Source organism: Macrosteles quadrilineatus, unplaced genomic scaffold (genome assembly GCF_028750875.1).
Source record: "Macrosteles quadrilineatus isolate MER2022 unplaced genomic scaffold, UCM_ALF_1.0 Scaffold_3__2_contigs__length_128488019, whole genome shotgun sequence".
NCBI classification, from domain to species: domain Eukaryota; kingdom Metazoa; phylum Arthropoda; class Insecta; order Hemiptera; family Cicadellidae; genus Macrosteles; species Macrosteles quadrilineatus.
Genome location: NW_026542596.1, coordinates 86,718,629 through 86,728,632, shown reverse-complemented (window position 1 = coordinate 86,728,632; position 10,004 = coordinate 86,718,629). Strand labels below are relative to the sequence as shown.

The window sequence follows — 10,004 nt, the reverse complement described above, 5'->3', positions numbered from 1 at the left end:
ATAATAGTGCTAGTGCTGCACCCTGTTGGTAATCCTTGTAACTTTAATGCTATTGAACATCACAGAACAGAACCAACTTGTTTAATTGAAACAGCTGTTAAGATTCAATAATTTCATTTCTCATAAGGTTAACATGGGCTTCCAGAAATTCCACGTCAAAAATCGACAAAAACTTGATTTTCAAGGGTTTACTGTTAAATATCTAACTGTCTCATATTCGATGAAATACGTCTAAAACCATCTCATATATGTTATTTTTTTTTGTTATATGTCATATATAGTATTTGGAAAATAAGTTTCAGGCGGGACAGTGCTATAGTTATTGAGGAGTAGTTGTAATAAAGTGCGTATTTTAGCGTTACCAAGAGAATGACAGATAGACAGACAGACAGACAGACAGACAGACAGACAGAAATTGAGATAAGGTTTGATTCGGTTTCTCTGACCTATGAAATGTAAAAATAACCAAAAAGTTCATTATTCTAAGCAATGTACAGACAAAACTCTAATTTTATTTATATAGATTACACGGACAAAAAGTGTCTAACACTTCGCTCATTACTGTAAAACTTGAGCTCAGGTTAAAATGAATCACTTTACGCCTTTGTCAGTGGAGTGGAATTTATACAAGCTCAATAATAACTCAACAACTCATTTATTTAGCTACATTGACATTGCAAATGTATTAGCCAAGTCAAATTTACTAAAAATAACTATTTTTTTAAAATATTAATTAAAACTAGGTGAAACCCGTCGAAATCGACGGTTAATTTCAAGGCTTACGTTAATTCATCTAACTGCGATAAATTATTGGGTGAAATATACATATTTTGAGCATTTAGTTGTTTAAAGAGTAATACGTGTAAAAACAATAATGATATTAATTGTGTTAGTTGCCAAATTTGGTTGATCATTCAATGAATAAAATATTCCCCGTACGGTATGGGGAGTCATCGGAGTTATTATTAGTATGTTATATGGCATCTCTTCCTTTAGAAGAACCTTTAAATAGTATTAAAATCGTATTGGTGGATCTTTTGTAGTTAAAAACACTTCCATGATTTCATCAGTGTAATGTGATTTTCTTTCAAAAGAAAATATTTTTGGGAAGACATATTCTAACTTCAAAGGGAGGATTATCCGTTACAGTGTAAGTTTAATTTTTCCTTCGTCACGTCACGTCAGTTCGTATCGTACTTCTGTGCCAATTAATGAACCCTCTAGCATAGTTTTGAGAAATTGATTGTGGGGTTACTGTTAAAGCTGGAATTCCTTGACATGGGAGATGACAGTTAGTTGTCTCAGCCTTATCGATAACATAAAGTTGTCAATATAATCTCTCTACGGAATGTTAGGTGTAGTTAAATACTTGAAGTGAAGTTGGCTTTTATTCTTGAACTGTTAGGGACCTCCTAGTTCATATATGGTCTTGTGGCTTCATAGGCAACAAATAACGCAAATGACATAGCAATGGGACGTTTTAAAAAAGCAAAAATACTGTAAATTGGCTGTTATATATTGACGTTTACATATTGTTAATCAACGTATCTTATACAGGATTATGTGATCTAGTTAAATTATATGACTTTCTGCCATGACAGTAGCTGCTTAAATAGCTAGTATTTTCTCTTTGTACCATATATTACAGCCAAAATGTCGTGTTATTTTCAATAATGTTACCAACCCAGTGCGCCAATGTTCGTAATATAGGCAGGTGCAAATAATTTGTCAAGATGGGTACCATTTTAGGCAAGGTTTCTATGCTTGGATTTTTAAGTGCGCCAATGTTCGTAATATAGGCAGGTGCAAATAATTTGTCAAGATGGGTACCATTTTAGGCAAGGTTTCTATGATTGGATTTTTTTAGACACGATAAGAGCAGATATTTCTACATAAATATTTGATATATGTAGAATAATATGATAAAATGTAGGCAAAAGTGGTGAAAAAGGCAGACACCAACCCGTACAATAGATATAAAATAGTTCAATAAGAAATAATTTAAGAATTGCTGTGATAAAATGATTTTCCACTGATTTCGTAATGGAACGGTACCTATATTGCAAAACATGACATGATAAAGAAGAAAATCTATTTTAAAATCAGAAAATAACATCGCAAATACTTATTTGGTGGAATTCAGCAACTCCCAATAAATGTGTGTTGTTTGAAATACAATTTAAAAATGAACAGCTGTTTCATTAAAAAGTATTATTCACATGGCCAAAATGTAAACAACTCTGTGGAGGGATCTTTAAAGGCTTCTGGGGCAGAGTCCTAAGGGATTTTGCTTAGTTTTTCTTTTGATAACTCATCTACAGACCAAGACCTTTCTTTGGACACCTCTGCTAAGTGTATACGGCCAGTCGTTCTCTCAAATAAGAGGAGACAAAGTTTCCAATTAAATATTTAGATTCCCCCATGTTAATCTTATGGGAGAAACTCCAACTTTGATGGCCTGTGGGGCACAGCCAGAGGATTTTTACTACAGGAATTGGTGAAAGGGGGCGTCTACACAAATATACTTTATTTTGACATGTCGTTTGTAAAAATCCGTCCATTATTAACGGAGGAGTAGTGTTTTGTAGAAATCGCCTTCACGTATTATATAAGGATTAAAATTCATGATGACTGTCCGTCAGCGAGAAAGCACATTAGAAATACAAAACAAAAGGAAAGAACAATCGGATTAAACAGTTGAGCATAATATACTATAGAATGAATAACTATTCAGATCTTCAAGAAGAACTTGTAATATTGGGTTGAATAAAATTTAAAATAAAAACATAACCAATATTCATTAAATATATTGGTGATGTTTTTATTTACACTTTTTTTTTATTAGAGCCTAGATGCAAAATTGACTTTTGATACTGCAGACAAACTATATTATAGCCACGTCTAAAATTGCCTGAACCCTAGGTCTCTAGTTATATGAACAGGGGCGAGTAAAACTCCGGTACCTGAAGCGAGGGCCAATATACTTTTCATTTTTATGTACATAGAGGCAAAAAAACAGTAGGCCAATTCGTTTAAAATGTTATATAATTATATATATTATATATACGCCCGTGAACGCGATAGCTTGAGTAATTTTGGTACGATTTTGGTGACAAATTTGGCTTGAAGATGAAGGATGGGATAAACTTGGATGAGTTCACGAACCAGCATGATCGGACTTTGGAAACGGGGGTTTGTGGGGTGTTTTATGAAGTAAAATAGGGTTCTCTCATTTTTGACCCCCAAAACATAGAATTTCCCAGTTTCTCTTTTTGAAGAGCTTAAAAACAAATTTAGTATATAAAAGTGTGTTTTATGGCTGTATGGTTACGGATGAAATGAAATCAAATAAATGTAAATTAATAATTCCCATGTTATCCTTATGGAGGATAAGTAAACTGTTGTAGCATTTATAGTTTGGTTGTTTATATTTGTATCAAATTTGCTTAGTCTGCAGGTTTGCTGCGCCGCGGCAGGGTTATTTGTATTATCTCCATATATTTATATATGAATTTTAACGGATGGTGTTTTTTTGCCTCTGGGGACCTCAAAACTAAAAAGAAAATCGGTCCCGGGTCTAGGTCTTACCATGAGACCTACGGTAATAGCTTATTCCCTATATGGGAAATTAGCTAAAAGAGAAAACATTAAATTATATACATATATATATTTATATATGTCCCTAGCGCGATAACTCGAGCAAAAATGATCAGATTTTGATGAAATTTGGTACAAACGTGTAAACCTACGTTTATTCGAACGAGTTCGCGAACTAGCATAATCGGACCATGGGAACAGGGGTCTATGGGGGATTTTATGGGGTAAAAATGGGGTTTTCCCATTTTTTTACCTAAAAACAACAAATTTTGTATTTTCTTTCTCAACCATTTTGTAGAACTAAAAAAAGAAATAATTTAGTATATTGAAGTGCTTTTGTATGCCTAACGGTCACGGGGAAAATTAAAAAAAGTGTAATTTAAAATTCCCATGTTATTCTTATGGAGAAAATGAAAACTGTTGTAATTTAGGCCTACTTGTTTATGGATATAATGTTGATACAATTTGGCAAATTTATTTATTTCATCCTATACTATTGACATATTGTAAAAAAAACTTTTTACCTTCCCCGTAGCAGCAAACCTAAGCACTCATTAAATCTGATGTTATTTAAATTGGAAATATATAACTTAAGTTATGGAAATATTTTAGTAAAAATGTAATCAGACAAGTTGAAATTCGCTTAGTCTGCAGGTTTGGTGCAGCGGGGGTATTTTGATTGTATCTGATAACTTTGATCTACTCTTCGGTTACAAATACAAGAGAACAAGTAACGAGGGTACAAAATATTGTGTGAAATTCGCTTAGTCTGCAGGTTTGGTGCGGCGGGGGTATTTTGATTGTATCTGATAACTTTGATCTACTCTTCGGTTACAAATACAAGAGAACAAGTAACGAGGGTACAAAATATTGTGATTTACAGTTATTTGTTTTTTGTTTGAAAATTGTTTAAGTGTTGGATGCAAGAGTTAAATAATTAAAATACTAAACTTACTACTTAGTAGTAGATAGCAAAACTCACTCTATAAAACTGATGACATAAAACTACCCTTCATAATATAATTTGATCCACAAGAACACTCCATTTTTTTTAGTCATGGTTATTGGGGATCTTTTATGAAACCGAAGCGTCACTATTTTTTATTTGTATTTTTTGTTTGTACACATGGCAACGAACATTAAAATGTTGGCTTTATATCGGCCTACGTGCACCTTTGTAACATGTTTCCCTTTTTTCGAAGAAAGGTACGAAAGAGTTGTAAATTGAATTTTTTTAATTGCATCTCGAAACAAATTTTAGTTTTGATCAATAATATATTTTAGACAGAATATTGAAATGTAAGGCTGACCGTATGTCTCCAAACACATAATTAATTGAATGCAAAAACGAATGCACAGATTTTTGCTGTGATCCTGTATAAAGGGTAAATCACTCTATGCAACTGCACAATACAGTATTATGTTATTGTTACTCTAACTTATTTGTTACACAAAAAAGTAAACAATAACAGAAAGTATGACTAACAACCCTCTCTATAAACACAAACTCTAATTGTTACAAAACAATAAAGGAAACACAAATAGATGTAGAAACAATGCAAAATTGAGCTTTATTGAGATTCTATAAGCATAAAATTAGGAAAATGATTGTAGTTCAGGATGGTAGGTCGTCGGTTGATTGTTCTGCGTTCTGTAGTTCGACCTGTTTCCCCTCCCCGAACCTTCCTCCCCTCCAACTGAGACGTGGACTCGCCCGACTCGCTCCGAAGCGCTGCGTTACTTTTACAAAGAATTATTCTGTTACGTACAGGCAGGAAGGAGGTTTCTCGATTCCCGCCCGAGTGTAGTGACGCTGTTTATGTAGACTAAAGTGGTTAGTTGGTGTAGTGAAGTGAAGAGATGTTTTGTTGATAGTTTTATGATGTGCAAGTGAGTGTTAAAATTAGTTTATGTGATTTTACGTGAATACTTATAGCCTAACCCAATGAAGAATCCAGATCAAGATGGTTAGAGAGACTCGTCACCTTTGGGTTGGAAATTTGCCCGAGAACATCCGTGAAGATCGGATCAGAGACCACTTCAAACGGTATGTTATAAAAAATAATATGCTTGCTTGTTTAAACTGTGTTTTAGAGCTTAGAAAAACTAACATCCTTTTATTTCAGAAGTTCCTAAGCTTGAAGTCATGTTTAACTTATGTTTGTTATTGTTGTTTCTGCCCTCTTCAGACATAACCTAGGCTACATTCATATTAATATATCGAAGTGCTTTGGACATCCCAGCATAGAGAGGAAACTTCTTCATAAACTGAAAATGATTTTTGAACGAGCTGAAATTGTTTTTGTTAACCTTTTCAATTAAAGAATATCCTAAGTTTATGTTCTCTCAAGCTTCTACATTTCCTTGCCATTTCGCTTGATATAGGATAGGATAGGCTACCTTGTGACATCCAGTGGAGTGGGACTTAGCTGCAGATTTTCTTGAAAAGTTTGATCCAGGATTAAGTAACTTACTTAACTTGTTTATTCTGTGTCCCTCGTTTATTTTCAGCCCTGAGTTGCCAAAACTAGCTGAATTGCTTCCTTTTGACCAGCCATCAGCCAGCACTGTTCCTGTCAACATTCCTAAGGCTGTAATTAATTAAGTTAACTTAAACTTAAGTTACCGGTACTTAAGTTTTTTAAGTTACCGATGTAACTTTAGTTCGCGCCTTGTCGATGAAATGAAATGTCTTTAATATTGCTTTTAACATGGAAATAAGTTAAGTAAATAGGCCTAACTCATTGCAATCGCCAAAATAGCTTAATTATAAAATAAGTACCTATCATATATCATACAGTGCAATTGCAAACCATGCAAAAAAACTGACTTTAAAAGTTAGAAAGTTAACAAAGCCATGCTTTCTACTCTACAATGAAAAAATCCTGTTGAGGCAAACAAAAACCATCTATCCTACTTATACGATAGCCATAACTTACCTTCAACTTAATTAAAATTTCCAAGACTGGGCATTTATTAATAAGCCAATTTTTTATTTCCATTTTGAAGTTTTTACCTTCTAGTTTCTTCCCTACTTTGGTAATTTATGGAAAAACATTGTTCCCTTGACACGGGCTATTCTCTGTCCTTTTGAACTGTTTTTTTTACTATGAAAAAATCATTAACTTAGACTGTCTAGTGTTATGGTCATGTATTTGTCCTACATTAGAAATTAAATTACAGTACCAGAAAAGCGGCTAAATTTATCCAAACATATCACCTGGTATACATAGGTACGTTGCGTACAAAGTCATAATGTTGTGTGACACAAAAATGCCTCTGCTAGGGGTCCTTGAGCTAACTTTTGCTACCAAACATAGGCTACAGCTCTTGCAATAGAAAAATTCTTTTGATGTAGCCTATGTGTGAAAAGAACCTCCCCACAGGACAAGACCAAGATAAGCCAGACATGGATACACCACACGAAAATACACTGACCTTAACGTTTCACAGTCCAAATAGTTTGAAAGTCTTCTTACCAAAGAAATACCACTCAAGACCTTAGCACCAACTCGATCAAATGTGTCCATGTAAAATGGTTGTAAAAAGATATTCCAAGAAAGATATAAAAATCATTAGGGTTTAGGCCTACTAACCAGAGTCTTAACTTCACATTGAAATGCTAAAAGCGGAAACATTGCGACCAATTGAGAAATTTACAAAATCAGTTCTTAAGTTTACCTTTGAATAAAAAAAAAACATTGTCAGCTTCAGAAAAATTGTTTAATACTTAAAGCCTTAACCCTTTAAGGTCGAATGGCAAGTATAGGTTGATGCCCGCCATTTTCCTGACTTCTCGAAATGGCGACTTATACTCACAAGAAAAATATCAAAAAAGTTTATCTTTGCGGTTCGGGTGAGTATAAGTCGCCGGGCACGATTTTCCCGACTACTCGAATGGCAAACTATACTCCCTGAAAAATGGGGGGAAAATTCGACCTCAAAGGGTTAGGATTTACCTACCATATTGTTTACCCAGCACAGCCCAGAAGTATCATCTGCGTACATGCTAAAAACATTATCCATGACATTAAAACTATTTACATAAACTACGGTATATAGCCTACAGACAAGGTCCTAAAATTGAGCCCTGCAGAACCCCTGAATTTACCACCAGTGTTTCAGACATACCATCATCAAAAGAAAGTGTGGTGCATTGTTGGCGATTTTTTAAATAAGATTCCGCCAGACTCACCAACCATCCTGGAAATTTACAGCCAATCAGTTTTGCCTATAAAATAGAATGGTCAACCTGATCAAAAGCCTTCGAAAGGTCTAGCAGAAGCGTTGCTACTCTACAACCTTCATCAAGCTTTTTAAGAGCAGTGTGAAAAAAATCAACAGCAGCTGTGATAGTGCTCCGACCCATCCAAAATCCATGCTGAAAATCTGACAAGATGTTGTGTTCATCAAAAAATTGTATTAGGCACCCAAGGGCAAACTTCTCGATTACTTTACCTAAAGTAGACGTGAGAGAAATAGGCAGATAATTCTGCACATCTGTCTTTACTCCCTTCTTATACAATGGTTTAACAATTAAGTTGATCTGGAAAGATAGATGTTGATAACACTGTTTAAATCAAATACACCAAAATAGGAGCCAGTTCAGATTTGTATTTCTTTAACAAATTTGGAGATATTCTGTCTCAGCCAGAAGAGCTTTATTTGTTGTTTAAGCTATTTATGATATAAACAACAGATTCATTACTAATAGTTAGTGGAACTTCCTAGTGAGTAGGGCTATTGATAAAATCAGTACCCTGGTTTTGAAACAAGTTTAAAAAGCTCATTTTCTACTGCATCTCTCTTAACGATATCTACAAAATAGTCATTGAAATGTTGGCTTACAGATCCAGAATCCACAATCACCTCTTTACCTTGATTTTTTTACAACTACAAATGTAGAACTTAAGTTAACTTTACTTAAAACTTTTGTGATAAGTGGGCTGAAGACAGGACAAAGGCTACTGAACTTATAGGCTTGTGCTAAGTTAGCTTGTGATTATAAATTAAGTTAAACATAATAATGATGGGGAGTTAGGCTTATAATAATAATGATGCAAAGTTTAAACAAATTCAGAACAAGCTGCGTGTACCTTGTAACTTGAACTTAGTGCCTGGCTTTTCATCCCTAAGTTAGACAGAGGAATATCTTAGAAAAGTTGGGTTAAAAATGATAAATCACAAGTTAAATCCCAAAATATGTTCGAAGTTATCTTGATAGTAAGGCTACTAGATTAAGTTAGGCTACGCTTCTAGGTAATCAGGCCTAAAAGTGATCATGGTTGGGCCAAAAAGGCGAAAGAACAGTAAAATTTTGCATTTCTGATCTATAAACGTATTGTAAGTCATTTAAGTCGATTTAGCACTTGAAACAGATTATCAAATTAAGCAACAAAAACATACAACATATGCATTGCATATAAACAAGCAATGGGCTTTAACAATTGCCCCCTCCGGACGTCAAGGTTTTTGTTAGCCTGTATGGAAACTTATACCCATACCATTTTTGTCATTGGTTGAACCCCATTTACTACGACAATATAAATTCCTAAGGCCTATTATTAAACAATAATCTTCGATACAAATGTTTGAAATTATCAAGTAAGTTATGGATACTACATACTATGTAGGCCTAATTCATTTTCAGTTGCTAAAACTCCATGGCCCAATGTCCTGATACTTTCCAAGAATTGTTCAAAACTTAAATTTCTAAAATTATTTTTAGCTCCGATGCTCTACTGTCCAAAAATGTTCATAAGATCAAGATGAAGGGTAAAAAAATTGGCGGTTGTAAATTCAAAATTCCCGTGTTATTCTTATGGAAAATAAGTAAACTGTTGTAGTGTGATTGTTAGTGAATTTCCCTATAGGGAAGATATATGTTTATGGATATATATGTTGATCCAACTTGGCAAATCTATTTACGTACCTATTTTATACAGTAGGCCTACTAAGCTATTGATATTTTACTAAAGAACACATTTCATCACCCACCCTGTAGCAGCAAACCTAGGTTAATCCTAATGTTATTGAAATAGATTTACTGTAATTGAAAATCAAATTATGCAAATACATTTTTCGCTTAGTCTGCAGGATTGCTGGTGGGGTATTTTTATTTTTTTATATCCGTGCAATTATCTTGGAAACTATTTTGTAGATTGGCACCCCTGAGAGGGAATCGCGTACTGGCTGTGTATACGATAATCGCTGTACAACTACGATAGTTATTTTACAAAGATATCGTACCGGTACTGTGGCAGCACTGAGAGCGAGGTCAGGTGAAAGCCGCAGCCCTTGTTTTTATTGGTCGTCGTACCTCAGGGCCGGGGTTGGCCGGTGTACGGTGTACCTGTCGCTAGGGTATTGTTTTCCCGGGATGTTGCGGGTTTATTTTTAGACCGCCG

At 34.4% G+C, this 10,004-nt stretch overlaps 1 protein-coding gene across 8 annotated transcripts in view; it reads left to right on the top strand.

The window, feature by feature from the left end:
- Positions 1-5,344: 5,344 nt before the first annotated feature.
- The window catches only part of LOC128990556 (protein split ends-like), a 101,031-nt gene continuing 96,371 nt past the window's right edge, over positions 5,345-10,004 (top strand). For all 8 annotated transcript variants that reach the window (XM_054412978.1, XM_054412975.1, XM_054412973.1 and 5 more), the window contains exon 1: positions 5,345-5,644. In XM_054412978.1, the coding sequence (XP_054268953.1) occupies positions 5,562-5,644 (83 nt within the window). In that variant the 5' untranslated portion in view covers positions 5,345-5,561. The remainder of the gene's footprint in view (positions 5,645-10,004) is intronic.